Consider the following 16,288-nt stretch of genomic DNA (forward strand, 5'->3'; position numbering starts at 1 on the left):
GACCTCTAACCCTAACCCGAACCCTTACAACCTGACCTCTAACCCTAACCCTAACCCTTACAACCTGACCTCTAACCCTAACCCTTACAACCTGACCTCTAACCCTAACCCTTACAACCTGACCTCTAACCCTAACCCTTACAACCTGACCCCTAACCCTAACCCTAACCCTTACAACCTGACCTCTAACCCTAACCCTAACCCTAACCCTTACAACCTGACCTCTAACCCTGACATTTAAGTTGATTTTTATTAGGATTTCATGTACCGGACATACACAAAATAGTCCAAATTGGTGATGTGAAATTAAAAAAATAACTTGTTTAAAAAAATTCACAAAAACAAAAAACTGAAAAGTGGTGTGTGCATATGTATTCACCCCCTTTGCTATGAACCCTCTAAATAAGATCTGGTGCAACCAATTACCGTCAGAAGTCACATAATTAGTTAAATAAAGTCCACCTGTGTGCCGTCAGTCTAAGTGTCACATGATCTGTCAGTATATATAAACACCTGTTCTGAAAGGTCCCAGTGTCTGCAACATCACTAAGCAAGGGGCACCATGAAGACCAAGGAGCTCTCCAAACAGGTCAGGTACAAAGTTGTGGAGAAGTACAGATCAGGGTTGGGTTATAAAAAAATATCAGAAACTTTGAACATTACACGAAGCACCATTAAATCCATTATTAAAAAATGGAAAGAACATGGCACCACCACAAACCTGAGGGCCAACCACCAAAACTCACGGACCAGGCAAAGAGGGCATTAATCAGAGAGCCACCAAAGAGACCAAAGATAATCCTGAAGGAGCTGCAAAACTCCACAGCGGAGATTGGAGTATCAGTCCATAGTACCGCTTTAAGCCGTACACTCCACAGAGCTGGGCTTTACAGAAGAGTGTCCAGAAAAAATAAGCAAACATGTTTGGTGTTCGCCAAAAGGCATGTGGGAGACTTCCCAAACATATGGAAGAAGGTACTTTGGTCAGATGAGAATAAAAGCTAATTTTTTGGCCATCAAGGAAAATGCTATGTCTGGCGCAAACACAATACTTCTCATCACCCCCAAGACACCATGGCAGCATCACGCTGTGGGGATGTTTTTCATCGGCAGAGAATGGGAAAATGGTCAGAATTGGTCAGTCGTCCGGAGAGTTGAGACTGGGATGGAGGTTCACCTTCCAGCAGGACAATGACCCTAAGCATACTGCTAAAGCAACACTCGAGTGGTTTAAGGGGAAATATTTAAATGTCTTGGAATGGCCTAGTCACAGCCCAGACCTCAATCCAATTGAGGATCTGTGATATGACTTAAAGATTGCTGTACACCAGCAGAACCCATCCAACTTGAAGGAGCTGGATGGGTTCTTGAAGGAGCTTATTTCTTGTTTGTTTCACAATAAAACATATTTTCCCTCTTCATAGTGGCATGTTGTGTAAATCAAATGATACAAACCCCCCACAAATACATTTTAATTCCAGGTTGGAAGGCAACAAGATAGGAAAAATGCCAAGAAGGGTGAATACTTTCGTAAGCTACTGTATCTCTCTCTCTCTCTCTCTCTCTCTCTCTCTCTCTCTCTCTCTCTCTCTCTCTCTCTCTCTCTCTCTCTCTCTCTCTCAATTCAATTTCGATATAAGGGCTTTATTTGCATGGGAAACATATGTTTACATTGCCAAAGCAAGTGAAATAGATATTAAACAAAAGTGAAATATACAATAAATAATAAACAATAACACAAAAGTTCCAAAAGAATAAAGACATTTCAAATGTCATATTACGTACAAATGGTTAAAGTACACAAGGGAAAATAAATAAGCATACATATGGGTTGTATATCTTCTTAATATTGGGTCAGTCACAGTGCTCAGGTATTCTGCCACTGTGTACTCTCTGTGTAGGGCCAAATAGCATTCCAGTTTGCTCTGTTTTTTGGTCATTTCTTTCCAATGTGTCAAGTAATTATCTTTTTGTTTTCTCATGATTTGGTTGGGTCTAATTGTGTTGCTGTCCTGGGGCTCTGTGGGGTATGTTTGTGTTTGTGAACAGAGCCCTAGGACCAGCTTTGTTATGGAAGGTTTGGGAATCGCTTCCTTTTAGGTGGTTATAGAATTTAACGGCTCTTTTCTGGATTTTGATAATTAGTGGTTATCGGCCTAATTCTCCTCTGCATGCATTATTTGGTGTTCTACGTTGTACACGGAGGATATTTTTGCAGAATTCTGCGTGCAGAGTCTCAATTTGGTGTTTGTCCCATTTTGTGAAGTCTTGGTTGGTGAGCGGACCCCAGACCTCGCAACCATAAAGGGTAATGGACTCTATGACTGATTCAAGTATTTTTAGCCAGATCCTAATTGGTATGTTGAAATTTATGTTCCTTTTGATGGCATAGAATGCCCTTCTTGCCTTGTCTCTCAGATTGTTCACAGCTTTGTGGAAGTTACCTGTGGCGCTGATGTTTAGGCCAAGGTATGTATAGTTTTTTTGTGTGCTCTAGGGCAACAATGTCTAGATGGAATTTGTGGTCCTGGTGACTGGACCTTTTTTGGAACACCATTATTTTGGTCTTACTGAGATTTACTGTCAGGGCCCAGGTCTGACAGAATCTGTGCATAAGATCTAGGTGCTGCTGTAGGCCCTCCTCGGTTGGTGACAGAAGCACCAGATCATCAGCAAACAGCAGACATTTGACTTCGGATTCTAGTAGGGTGAGGCCGGGTGCTGTCTCTCTCTCTCTCTCTCTCTCTCTACCTCTACATATTTCTCTCTCCCCCCCTCTCTCTCACTCTCTCTACCTCTACATATTTCTCTCTCTCTCCCCCCCTCTCTCTCTCTCTCTACATATTCCTCTACCTTTCTCTACCTCTACATATTTCTCTACCTCTCTCTACCTCTACATATTTCTCTCTCTCTATCTCTACATATTTCTCTCCCTCTCTCTCTCTCTCTCTCTCTCTCTACCTCTACATATTTATCTATCTCTACCTCTACATATTTCTCTCTCTCTCCCTGTACCTCTACATATTTCTCTCTCTCTCTATCCCTCTCTCTCTCTCTCTCTCTCTCTCTCTCTACCTCTACATATTTCTCTCTCTCTCTCTCCTCTCTCGCTCTCTCTCTCTACCTCTACACATCTCTCTCTCTCTCTCTCTCTCTCTCTACCTCTAGATATTTCTCTCTCTCTCTACCTCTCTCTCTACCTCTACATATTTCTCTCTCTCTCTCTACCTCTACATATTCTCTCTCTACCTCTACATATTTCTCTCTCTCTCCCTGTACCTCTACATATTTCTCTCTCTCTCTATCCCTCTCTCTCTCTCTCTCTCTCTCTCTCTACCTCTACATATTTCTCTCTCTCTCTCTCCTCTCTCGCTCTCTCTCTCTACCTCTACACATCTCTCTCTCTCTCTCTCTCTCTCTCTCTACCTCTAGATATTTCTCTCTCTCTCTACCTCTCTCTCTACCTCTACATATTTCTCTCTCTCTCTCTACCTCTACATATTCTCTCTCTACCTCTACATATTTCTCTCTCTCTCTCTCTCTCTCTCTCTCTCTCTCTCTCTCTCTCTCTACCTCTACATATTTCTCTCTCTCTCTTTCTCTCTCTCTACCTCTCTCTCTCTCTCTACCTCTCTCTATCTCTCTCTACCTCTCTCTCTACCTCTCTCTCTCTACTTCTACATATTTCTCTCTCTCTCTACCTCTCTCTCTATACTGTGTCTGGTTGGCCCTGCTTAGTGGCTCTATAACCCTGCTTTGTGTCTTCAGCCAGGCAAATCAGCCCTATCTAACACACACACACCAGATAACAGCTCTATGCAAATGTATGTATGCGTGTGTCAGGAAGGAAAGGAGACGGAAAGAACAGTTGTTTCTGCACACACACACACACACAGACTGAGGAGGAGATTTAAACTACGAACTGTTACCTACCACACACACACACACACACACACACACACACACACACACACACACACACACACACACACACACACACACGGTTACCCACAGACGTTTCCTCTTCTCTTAATTTGTAGTGTGTGACTCAGAAAGTCACTTCCCACTTCCTCCTTCTACTGCAGATGTCAAGACTCAGTTCAATGTAAAGGGCTTTATTGGCCGAGGAAACATATGTTAACAAGCAAGTGAAATAAACAATAAAACATGTACAGACTATATATCATGTCTAAATATACAGTGTTGAAACGATGTACAAATAGTTAAAGTACTAAAGGGAAAATAAATCAACATAAATATTTCACTCTCCTTATTGTTGGGTCAGGTATTCTGCAACAGTGGGAAGGTATTTGGCAGCCTTTCTCAATAGCAAGGCTCTCTCTCCCTCTCCTTAATGTTGTTTTTTTTGCCACTGTGAACTCTCTATTTAGGGCCAAATAGCATTTCAGTTTTTTGGTCAATTCTTTCCAATGTGTTTTCTCATGATTTGGTTGGGTCTAATTGTGATGCTATTGCTGTCCTGGGGCTCTGTGGGGTCTGTTTGTGTTTGTGAACAGAGCCCCAGGACCAGCTTGCTTAGGGGACTCTTCTCCAGGTTCATCTCTCTGTAGGTGATGGCTTTGTTATGGAAGGTTTGGGAATCGCTTCCTTTTAGGTGGTTGTAGAATTGAACGTCTCTTTTCTGGATTTTGATCATTAGCGGGTATCGGCCTAATTCTGCTCTGCGTGCCTTGTTTGGTGTTTTACGTTGCACACTGAGGATATTTTGGTGTCAATTTGGTGTTGGTGCCATTTTGTGAATTCTTAGTTTGTGAGCTGACCCCAGACCTCACAACCATAAAGGACATTGGATTCTATAATTGATTCAACTATTTTTAGCCAGATCCAAATTGGTATGTTGAAATTTATGTTCCTTTTGATGGCGTAGAAGGCCCTTCTTGCCTTGTCTCTCAGATCGATCACAGCTTTGTGGAAGTTACCTGTGGCACTGATGTTTAGGCCGAGGTTCATGCAGTTTGTTTTTAGAGCAACGGTGTCTAGATGGAATTTGTATTTGTGGTCCTGGACCTTTGTTGGAACACCATTATTATTATTTTACAGTCAGGGCCCAGCTCTGACAGAATCTGTGCAGAAGATCTAGTCAACAAAGCATGAAAAGCCTTTGCCTTTGTTTTTGTTTGTTTGTCAATTAGGGTGTGCAGGGTGAATGCGTGGTCTGTCGTGCGGTAAATTGGTAAAAAGCAAATTTGACATTTGCTTAGTACATTGTTTTCACTGAGGAAATGTACGACTCTGCTGTTAATGATAATGCAGAGGATTTTCCTGAAAGGTTGCAGTTGCATGTAGTTATTGGGGTCAAATTTTGGGTGATCAGTACTTGGTTCCAAAAATTGAGGAAGATGTTAAAGCGTTTAAGTCTCCCTCTCTCCCTTTCTCGCCCTCTTGTTATCTCTCTCTCTTTCCCTGTATCTTTCCATCTCTCTCTCTCTCTCTCTCTCTCGCTCTCTCTCTCTCGCCCTCTTGTTATCTCTCTCCCTTTCCCTGTATCTTTCCATCTCTTTCTCTTTCTCGCCCTCTTGTTATCTCTCTCCCTTTCCCTGTATCTTTCCATCTCTCTCTCTCTCTCACCCTCTTGTTATCTCTCTCCCTTTCCCTGTATCTTTCCATCTCTTTCTCTTTCTCTTTCTCGCCCTCTTGTTATCTCTCTCTCTTTCCCTGTATCTTTCCATCTCTCTCTCTCTCTCTCTCTCTCTCTCTCCCTTTCTCGCCCTCGTGTTATCTCTCCCCCTTTCCCTGTATCTTTCCATCTCTCTCTCTCTCTCTCTCTCTCTCTCTCTCTCTCTCTCTCTCTTTCTCACCCTCTTGTTATCTCTCTCCCTTTCCCTGTATCTTTCCATCTCTCTCTTTCTCTCTCTCTCGCCCTCTTGTTATCTCTCACCCTTTCCCTGTATCTTTCCATCTCTCTCTCTCTCTTTCTCACCCTCTTGTTATCTCTCTCCCTTTCCCTGTATCTTTCCATCTCTCTCTCTCTCTTTCTCACCCTCGTGTTATCTCTCTCCCGTTCCCTGTATCTTTCCATTTCTCTCTCTCTTTCCCTCTCTTCATCTCTCTCCCCTGACCCTGTCCACCCCCTCTCTTTCTTGCTATCTCTGATTGCAGAGAAGGTGGAAGCTCCCTTGTCTAATCTGATTTCTAACCCTGCACTAGTCCTGGAGAGTTACAGGCTTTAGTTCTAACCATGCACTAGTCCTGGAGAGTTACAGGTTTTAGTTCTAACCCTGCACTAGTCCTACAGAGTTACAGGCTTTAGTTCTAACCCTGCACTAGTCCTACAGAGTTACCGGCTTTAGTTCTAACCCTGCACTAGTCCTACAGGGTTACAGGCTTTAGTTCTAACCCTGCACTAGTCCTATAGAGTTACAGGCTTTAGTTCTAACCCTGCACTAGTCATACAGGGTTACAGGCTTTAGTTCTAACCCTGCACTAGTCCTGGAGAGTTACAGCCTTTAGTTTTAGTATTCCATTAGGGTTAGGGTTAGGGATAGGGGTTAGGGTTAGGGGTTAGGGTTAGGGTTAGGGGTTAAGGGTTGGGGGTTAGGGGGTTAGGGTTAGAGTTGGGTTTAGGGTTGGGGTTGGGGTTGGGGTTAGGGTTAGGGTTAGGGGTTAGGGTTAGAGTTAGGGTTAGGGGTTAAGGGTTGGGGGTTAGGGGTTAGGGTTAGGGTTAGAGTTAGGGTTAGGGGTTAAGGGTTGGGGGTTAGGGGGTTAGGGTTGGAGTTGGGTTTAGGGTTAGGGTTGGAGTTGGGTTTAGGGTTAGGGTTGGGGGTTAGGGGGTTAGGGTTAGAGTTGGGTTTAGGGTTAGATTTGGTTTTAGGGTTAGAGTTGGGTTTAGGGTTAGAGTTGGGTTTAGGGTTAGAGTTGGGTTTAGGGTTAGAGTTGGGTTTAGGGTTAGAGTTGGGTTTAGGGTTAGGGTTGGGTTTAGGGTTAGAGTTGGGTTTAGGGTTAGGGTTAGGGTTAGGGTTGGGTTTAGGGTTATGGTTATGGTTAGGGTTTCTGTTTATGGGTTAGGGTTAGGTTTAGGTTTGGGGTTAGGGTTGGGGTGTCACGCCCTGGTCTAAGTATTTTGTGTTTATCTTCATGTATTGGGTCAGGCCAGGGTGTGGCATGGGGTTTTTGTATTGTGGTGTGTTTTGTCTTGGGGTGTTGGTGTGTATGTATTGGGATTGTAGCTAGTGGGGTTATCTAGCAAAGGGTATGGCTGTCTGGAGTGGTTCTCAATCAGAGGCAGGTGGTTATCGTTGTCTCTGATTGGGAACCATATTTAGGCAGCCATATTCTTTGAGTTTGTCGTGGGTGATTGTCCTTAGTGTCTTGATGTCCTTAGTCTGTGTTAGTTTACACTAGTATAGGCTGTTTCGGTTTTCGTTATGTTTATTGTTTTGTAGTGTTTGTATTTAGATTTGTGTTTCGTTTGTTGAATAAACATGGATCGCAATCTACACGCTGCATTTTGGTCCGACTCTCCTTCTCACCAAGAAAATCGTTACATGGGGTTGGAGTTAAGTTAGGGTTAGGGGTTGGGGTTGCAGTTCAGTTTAAGAGGGTTTCTGTTTATGCTGGCATCAACCCTTTGGTTGCACGCGCCTATTGCAACCGATCGCAGCAGCTGTACATAGTCTATCGGTAAATAGCCCACCCAATTTGCCTACCTCATCCCCATACTGTTTTTATTTACTTTTCTGCTCTTTTGCACACCAGTATCTCTACCTGTACATGACCATCTGATCATTTATCACTCCAGTGTTAATCTGCTAAATTGTAATTATTCTCCTACCTCCTCATGCATTTTGCACACAATGTATATAGACTCTCTTTTTTTTCTTTTTTTCTACTGTGTTATTGACTTGTTTATTGTTTACTCCATGTGTAACTCTGTGTTGTTGTTTGTGTCGAATTGCTATGCTTTATCTTGGCCAGGTCGCAGTTGTAAATGAGAACTTGTTCTCAACTAGCCTACCTGGATAAATAAAGGTGATCTGGCCTACCTGGTTAAATAAAGGTGATCTGGTCTACCTGGTTAAATATAGGTGATCTGGTCTACCTGGTTAAATAAAGGTGATCTTACATCTGGCCGGTCATCTAACCCTCACCCATCTAGCCCTAACCCATCTAACCCATCTAACCCTAACCCATCTAACTCATCTAACCCCAACCCATCTAACCCCAACCCATCTAACCCATCTAACCCTAACCCATCTAACCCTAACCCATCTAACCCTAACCCATCTAACCCAAACCCATCTAACCCTAACCCATCTGGCCGGTCATCTAACCCTAACCCATCTAACCCTAATCCATCTAACCCATCTAACCCTAACCCATCTAACCCTCACCCTAACCCATCTGGCCGGTCATCTAACCCTCACCCATCTAACCCTCACCCATCTAACCCTAACCCATCTAACCCTAACCCATCTAACCCATCTAACCCTAACCCATCTAACCCTAACCCATCTAACCCTCACCCTAACCCATCTGGCCGGTCATCTAACCCTAACCCATCTAACCCTCACCCATCTAACCCTAACCCATCTAACCCTAACCCATCTAACCCTAACCCATCTAACCCTAACCCATCTAACCCTCACCCTAACCCATCTGGCCGGTCATCTAACCCTAACCCATCTAACCCTAACCCATCTAACCCTCACCCTAACCCATCTGGCCGGTCATCTAACCCTCACCCATCTAACCCTAACCCATCTAACCCTAACCCATCTAACCCTAACCCATCTAACCCTAACCCATCTAACCCTCACCCTAACCCATCTGGCCGGTCATCTAACCCTAACCCATCTAACCCTAACCCATCTAACCCTCACCCTAACCCATCTGGCCGGTCATCTAACCCTCACCCATCTAACCCTAACCCATCTAACCCTAACCCAAATATAGAGAGTCTGGAGAGGGTGAGAGAACATGAAAGGCCGAAAGCTCCAACAATTAAATTGTTTTTGCTCATCAATATACACCCAATACCCCACAACGAGAAAGAAAATACTGTTTTTTAGACATTTTTGAAAGCGTATTACATTTATGTTTTTAAATATCTCATGTACATAAGTATTCAGACGCTTTCCTCAGTGTTTAGTTGAAACACCATTGGCAACGTTTACAGCCTCAAGTCTTCTTGGGTTAGGGTTAGGGTTAGGACTACAGGCTTGGCACAAGCTCTGTCAGGTTGGATGGGAAGAGTTGCTGCACAGCTATTTTCAGGTTTCTCCAGAGATGTTTGATCGGGTTCATGACCGGACTCTGGCTGGCCCACTCAAGGACATTCAGAGACTTGTCCTGAAGCCACTCCTGTGTTGTCTTGGCTGTGTGCTTAGGGTTGTTGTCCTGTTGGAAGGTGAACCTTCACCCCCAGTCTGAGGTCCAGAGGGCTCTGGAGCAGGTTTTCATCAAAGATCACTGAACTTTGCTCTGTTCATCTTTCCCTCGATCCTGACTAGTCTCCCAGTCCCTGCCGCTGAAAAACATCCCCACAGCATGATGCTGCCACCACCATGCTTCACCGTAGGGATGGTGCCAGGTTTCCTCCAGATGTAACGCTTGGCATTCAGGCCAAATAGTTCAATCTTGGTTTCATCAGACCAGAGAATCTTGTTTCTCATGGTCAGAGTCCTTTAGGTGCCTTTTGGAAAACTCCAAGTGGGCTGTCGTGCCTTTTACTGAGGAAGTGGCTTCCATCTGGCAGCTCTATCATAAAGGCCTGATTGGTGGACTGCTGCAGAGATGGTTGTCCTTCTGGAAGGTTCTCCCATCTCCACAGAGGAACCCTGGAGCTCTGTCAGAGTGACCATCGGGTTCTTGGTCACCTCCCTGACCAAGGCCCTTCTCCCTCGATTGCTCAGTTTGGCCGGGCGGCCAGCTCTAGGAAGAGTCTTGGTGGTTCCAAACTTCTTCCATTTCAGAATGATTGAGGCCACTGTATTCTTGGGGACCTTCAACGCTGCAGAAAGTTTAGATCTGTGCCTCGACATAATCCTGTCTCAGGGCTCTACGGACAATTCTTCCGACTTCATGGCTTCATTTGCTCATTATGATTTTATTTGTAACATATTTTACCTTTATTTAACTAGGCAAGTCAGTTAAGATCAAATTATGTTTTACAATGACCAAAGGCAAAAGGCAACACAGTATGGTAGCAACATAACAACAACATAGTAGCAACACAACATGGTAGCAACACAACATGACAACAGCATGGTAGCAACACAACATTTTAGTTATTTATTTTACCTTTATTTAACTAGGCAAGTCAGTTAAGAACAAATTCTTATTTTCAATGACGGCCTGCAGTGGGTTAACTGCCTGTTCAGGGGCAGAACGACAGATTTGTACCTTGTCAGCTCAGGGGTTTGAACTTGCAACCTTCCGGTTACTAGTCCACCGCTCTAACCACTAGGCTACCCTGCCACCCCATGACAACACAGCATGGTAGCAACACAACGTAGCAACACAACATGACAACACAGCATGGTAGCAACACAACATGACAACACAGCATGGTAGCAACACAACATGACAACAACATGGCAGCAACACAACATGACAACAACATGGCAGCAGCACAACATGACCACACAGCATGGTAGCAACACAACATGGTAGCAACACAACATGACAACAACATGGTAGCAACATAACATGACAACACAGCATGGTAGCAACACAACATGACAACATGGCAGCAACACAACATGACAACACAGCATGGTAGCAACACAACATGACAACATGGCAGCAACACAACATGACAACACAGCATGGTAGCAACACAACATGACAACAACATGGCAGCAACACAACATGACAACACAGCATGGTAGCAACACAACATGACAACATGGCAGCAACACAACATGACAACACAGCATGGTAGCAACACAACATGGTAGCAAAACAACATGACAACAACATGGTAGCAACACAACATGGTAGCAACACAACATGACAACAACATGGCAGCAACACAACATGACAACACAGCATGGTAGCAACACAACATGGTAGCAACACAACATGGCAGCAGCACAAAACATGGTACAAACATTATCGGGCACAGACAACAGCACAGAGGGCAAGAAGGTAGAAACAACAATACATCATACAAAGCAGAAACAACTGTCAGTAAGAGTGTCTGTCCATGATTGAGTCTTTCAATGAAGAGATTGAGATCAAACTGTTCCGTTTGAGTGTTTGTTGCAGCTCGTCCCGTCGCTAGCTGCAGCGAACTGAAAAGACCAAGAGATGTGTGTGCTTTGGGGACTTACTAGAATGTGACTTATACCTGTACCCCCCCACCTGACCTCTGCCTGTCTCTGACCCTGAGCCAGCCTGCCGTCCTGTACCTTGGTCTCTACTCTGGATTACAGACCTCTGCCTGTCTCTGACCCTGAGCCAGCCTGCCGTCCTGTACCTTGGTCTCTGGATTACAGACCTCTGCCTGTCTCTGACCCTGACCCTGCCGTCCTGTACCTTGGTCTCTACTCTGGATTACAGACCTCTGCCTGTCTCTGACCCTGAGCCAGCCTGCCGTCCTGTACCTTGGTCTCTGGATTACAGACCTCTGCCTGTCTCTGACCCTGACCCTGCCGTCCTGTACCTTGGTCTCTACTCTGGATTACAGACCTCTGCCTGTCTCTGACCCTGAGCCTGCCGTCCTGTACCTTGGTCTCTGGATTACAGACCTCTGCCTGTCTCTGACCCTGAGCCAGCCGTCCTGTACCTTGGTCTCTACTCTGGATTACAGACCTCTGGCTGTCTCTGACCCTGAGCCAGCCGTCCTGTACCTTGGTCTCTGGATTACAGACCTCTGCCTGTCTCTGACCCTGAGCCAGCTGTCCTGTACCTTGGTCTCTACTCTGGATTACAGTCCTGACAGTCTGCACTTGGGTCTTACCTTGATTCCTGATGTTGTTTTAAGTCTTTGTAACCTATATAGAGTCAAAGTGCTGAGTGTGGAAACAAGCAGAGTCTGTCGCACGGTTGGGTCAACAAGAAAGTTCATAGTCAACAAAGCAGGAGTCATGAGGCAAATAGCAAAATTCACAAGGAAAAAAATATAACGACTTGGGGCCATTGTCAGTTCAGAGTCACTCAACAGTGTCTGTGTGCTGGAGGAGAGCGATAGCACTGTCAACTGTGGGGAACTTATATAGACAGGCGTGTGCCTTTCCAAATCAGTTGAATTTACCACAGGTGGACTCCAATCAACTTGTAGAAACATCTCACGGATGAGCCAGGGTCTGAATACTTATGTAAATAAGGTATTTCGGTTTTTATTTTTAATAAAAATGTCTAAAAACCTGTTTTCACTTCTTCATTATGGGGTATTGTGTGTATGTTAATGACATTTGTATTTATTTAAGCAAACTAATGGCATGTCATTTTCACATAATCAATCTATGTACACAAAGAGATGATTACCTCCCAGTAGATCGTACTGGTTTTATGAATCTCTTTTTACAAATTTACAAAACTTTAAATAACTTTATGAATCTCTTGACAACGTGTCAACAGTAACAGAGCTCAGAGCCCGCGTAGATTCACAATCTGCAAGTGTATTTTTGAGTGTGTGTGTGTGTGTGCGTGTGTGTGTGTGTGTGTGCGTGTGTGTGTGTGTGTGTGTGTGTGTGCGTGCGTGTGTGTGTGTGTGTCTGTGTGTGTGTATTTGTGTGTGTGTGTGTGTGTGTGTGTGTGGGTGCTCCATGAGGATGATAAAAGCTCTATTGTTCAGTGAAGCCTGGAGGAATATGATATCTGGGTTAAACTGGGAGAGAAGAGAAGAGAGGAGAGAAGAGAAGAGAAGAGAAGAGAAGAGAAGAGAAGAGAAGAGAAGAGAAGAGAAGAGAGAGACCAGTTTACAGCATGGCTATGTAAGCACCATCTTAGAAGGGAGGAGAAGAGGAGAAGAGGAGAAGAGAGAGAGACAGAGAGTACTGTACTCCGTCCAGCTAATACTGTACTGTACTCAGCTAGTACTGTACTCTACTCAGCTAATACTGTACTCCACTCAGCTAGTACTGTACTCTACTCAGCTAATACTGTACTCCACTCAGCTAGTACTGTACTCTACTCAGCTAGTACTGTACTCTACTCAGCTAATACTGTACTCCACTCAGCTAGTACTGTACTCTACTCAGCTAGTACTGTACTCTACTCAGCTAGTACTGTGTTGGAGTGGGGACACAACACATCCCTGAGGAGAGACTGTGTTGGTGGTGGAGTGGGGAGACAACACATCCCTGAGGAGAGACTGTGTTGGTGTTGGAGTGGGGAGACAACACATTCCTGAGGAGAGACGGTGTTGGTGGTGGAGTGGGGAGACAACACATCCCTGAGGAGAGACTGTGTTGGTGGTGGAGTGGGGACACAACACATCCCTGAGGAGAGACTGTGTTGGTGGGCTACTGTACTATACTGACTGTATGTACTATATGCTTGCTGTACTATACTGTACTATACTGGCTTTATATACTATATACTTACTGTACTATACTGTACTATACTGGCGTTATATACTATATACTTACTGTACTATACAAAACTGTACTGTACTGGCTGTATGTACTATATACTTACTGTACTATACTATACTGTACTATACTGACTCTATATACTATATACTTACTGTACTGTACTATACTGGCTGTATATACGATATACTATACCACACTATACTGACTGTATGTACTATGTACTTACTGTACTGTACTATACTGGCTGTATATACTATATACTATACTGTACTATACTGACTCTATATACTATATACTTACTGTGCTGTACTATACTGGCTGTATATACGATATACTATACCACACTATACTGACTGTATGTACTATATACTTACTGTACTGTACTATACTGGCTGTATATACTATATACTATACCACACTATACTGGCTGTATGTACTATATACTTACTGTATTATACTATACTGTACTATACTGACTCTATATACTATATACTTACTGTACTGTACTACACTGGCTGTATATACTATATACTATACCACGCTATACTGACTGTATGTACTATATACTTACTGTACTGTACTATACTGGCTGTATATACTATATACTATACCACACTATACTGACTGTACTGTACTATACTGACTGTATGTACTATATACTTACTGTACTGTACTATACTGACTGTATATACTATATACTTACTGTACTGTAGTATACTTGCTGTATATACTATATACTTACTGTACTGTACTATACTATACTGACTGTATGTACTATATACTTCCTGTACTGTACTATACTGACTGTATGTACTATATACTTCCTGTACTGTACTATACTGACTGTATGTACTATATACTTCCTTTACTGTACTACACTGACTGTATGTACTATAAACTTACTGCACTATACTATACTATACTATACTGACTGTATGTACTATATACTTCCTGTACTGTCCTATACTATACGGATTGTATGTACTATATACTTCCCGTACTATACTATACTGACTGTATGCACCATATACTTCCTGTACTATACTATACTATACTGACTGTATGTACTATATACTTCCTGTACTGTACTATACTGACTGTATGCACTATATACTTACTGTACTGTACTATACTGACTGTATGCACTATATACTTCCTGTACTGTACTATACTGACTGTATGTACTATATACTTCCTGTACTGTACTATACTGACTGTATGTACTATATACTTCCTGTACTATATACTGACTGTATGTACTATATACTTCCTGTACTGTACTATACTGACTGTATGTACTATATACTTCCTGTACTATATACTGACTGTATGTACTATATACTTCCTGTACTACACTGACTGTATGTACTATATACTTCCTGTACTATAATGACTGTATGTACTATATACTTCCTGTACTATACTTTACTATACTGACTGTATGTACTATATACTGTTTCTCTCCTCCATTTCTCTCTCTCTTCGGCAGATTGGCATTCACTCTATCTTTCTGTTTCCCTGTAGTCTCTGTTTCTCTCCCCCAGTTCTCTTCTCTCCATCGTTTTGGTTTAAACTGTGACACATCACTATTAAATAATTAAACTATTTAAATCTTTACATCTTCACCCAGCTGTTGCTTAGCAGTTGAAAACATAAATGAATGAAAGTTATTTACCTGACAAAGACGACGAACTGACAGTAGAGAGTCGCTGACACCCAGGCATCTAATGCTGCTCTGAGAGAGAGAAAGAGAGAGAGAGAGAGAGAGAGAGAGGTTTACTCCATTCTAAACAAACTGATGTTTATCTGAGGACAGATCAGCTGGACTGAGAAGTAAATTTATACTACCAAAATGTCACCTGCCACACACACACACAGAAAGAGCGGGGGCGGGGTGAGGGTGAAAATAACAAGTGCATCGTGCTGAGCAGTGGGGTGTGAAAGAGCCAATAACGCCCCTTTGAATTGAATTGAGATATATATATATATATATATATAGAGAGAGAGAGACAGAGACAGAGAGACAGAGACAGAGAGGGAGAGAGAGACAGCGAGAGAGACAGAGAGAGAGAGAGAGACAGAGAGAGAGAAACAGAGCGAGAGAGACAGAGAGAGAGAGAGAGAGAGAGAAAGAGAGAGAGACAGAGAGAGAGAGAGAGACAGAGAGAGAGAGACAGAGAGAGAGAGAGAGAGAGAGAGAGAGAGAGAGGCTCAGTGAGCACAGCCTTGCCATTGAGAAGGGTAGACACAGGAAAACCTGGCTCCCTGTAGAGGAAAGGCTGTGCAACTACTGCACAATAGCAGAACCTGAGACCGAGCTGCATTTCCTGACAAAATGTTAAAAAAAATATATAAAACAATTAGTGTCATTTTCCCAAATTTGAAACCCTTATTTAAGGTTTCAAAGACCTATATGATGAGGATAGGCTACCCGTCCTGTTGGGGGGAGGACGCAGAGAGCTGTGGGTTGGCAGCGCACTACATTGCTGCCTGCCATAAGATGAGGGACAATGTCTGACAGACCAATCAACCTGCACATGTCCTCTACTGTATGTGTTACGGTGCGTGAATGAGGACCCAAAAGCGAATCAACTTAAACAGAGCTTCTTTAATTACCACACACAGGTAGGCTCAGATGGACCGGCAGATTCCAACAGGACAGGACAAGGTTACAGCAAACATGACGACAGTCTGGTTCAGGCATGAATGACACAAACAAACAAGAATCCGACAAGGACAGGAGCAGAAACAGAGACAGATATAGGGACCTAATCAGAGGGAAAAAA

The 16,288-nt window shown here is 43.4% G+C and overlaps 1 protein-coding gene across 2 annotated transcripts in view; it reads right to left on the reverse strand.

The window, feature by feature from the left end:
- The window catches only part of LOC110518051 (caspase recruitment domain-containing protein 11), a 118,693-nt gene extending 103,318 nt beyond the window's left edge, over positions 1–15,375 (reverse strand). The window contains exons 1-2 of one of the 2 annotated variants that reach the window (XM_036972243.1): positions 15,351–15,375; positions 15,178–15,237 (exon numbers count right to left, since the gene is read on the reverse strand). In XM_036972243.1, coding sequence (XP_036828138.1) covers positions 15,178–15,226 — 49 coding nt within the window. In that variant the 5' untranslated portion in view covers positions 15,227–15,237; positions 15,351–15,375. Of the gene's footprint in view, positions 1–15,177; positions 15,313–15,350 lie in introns of those variants that run through there. The other variant, XM_036972242.1, reaches the window with a different exon arrangement.
- Between the last annotated feature and the right edge of the window lie 913 nt (positions 15,376–16,288).

Source organism: Oncorhynchus mykiss, unplaced genomic scaffold (genome assembly GCF_013265735.2).
Source record: "Oncorhynchus mykiss isolate Arlee unplaced genomic scaffold, USDA_OmykA_1.1 un_scaffold_130, whole genome shotgun sequence".
Classification (NCBI taxonomy): domain Eukaryota; kingdom Metazoa; phylum Chordata; class Actinopteri; order Salmoniformes; family Salmonidae; genus Oncorhynchus; species Oncorhynchus mykiss.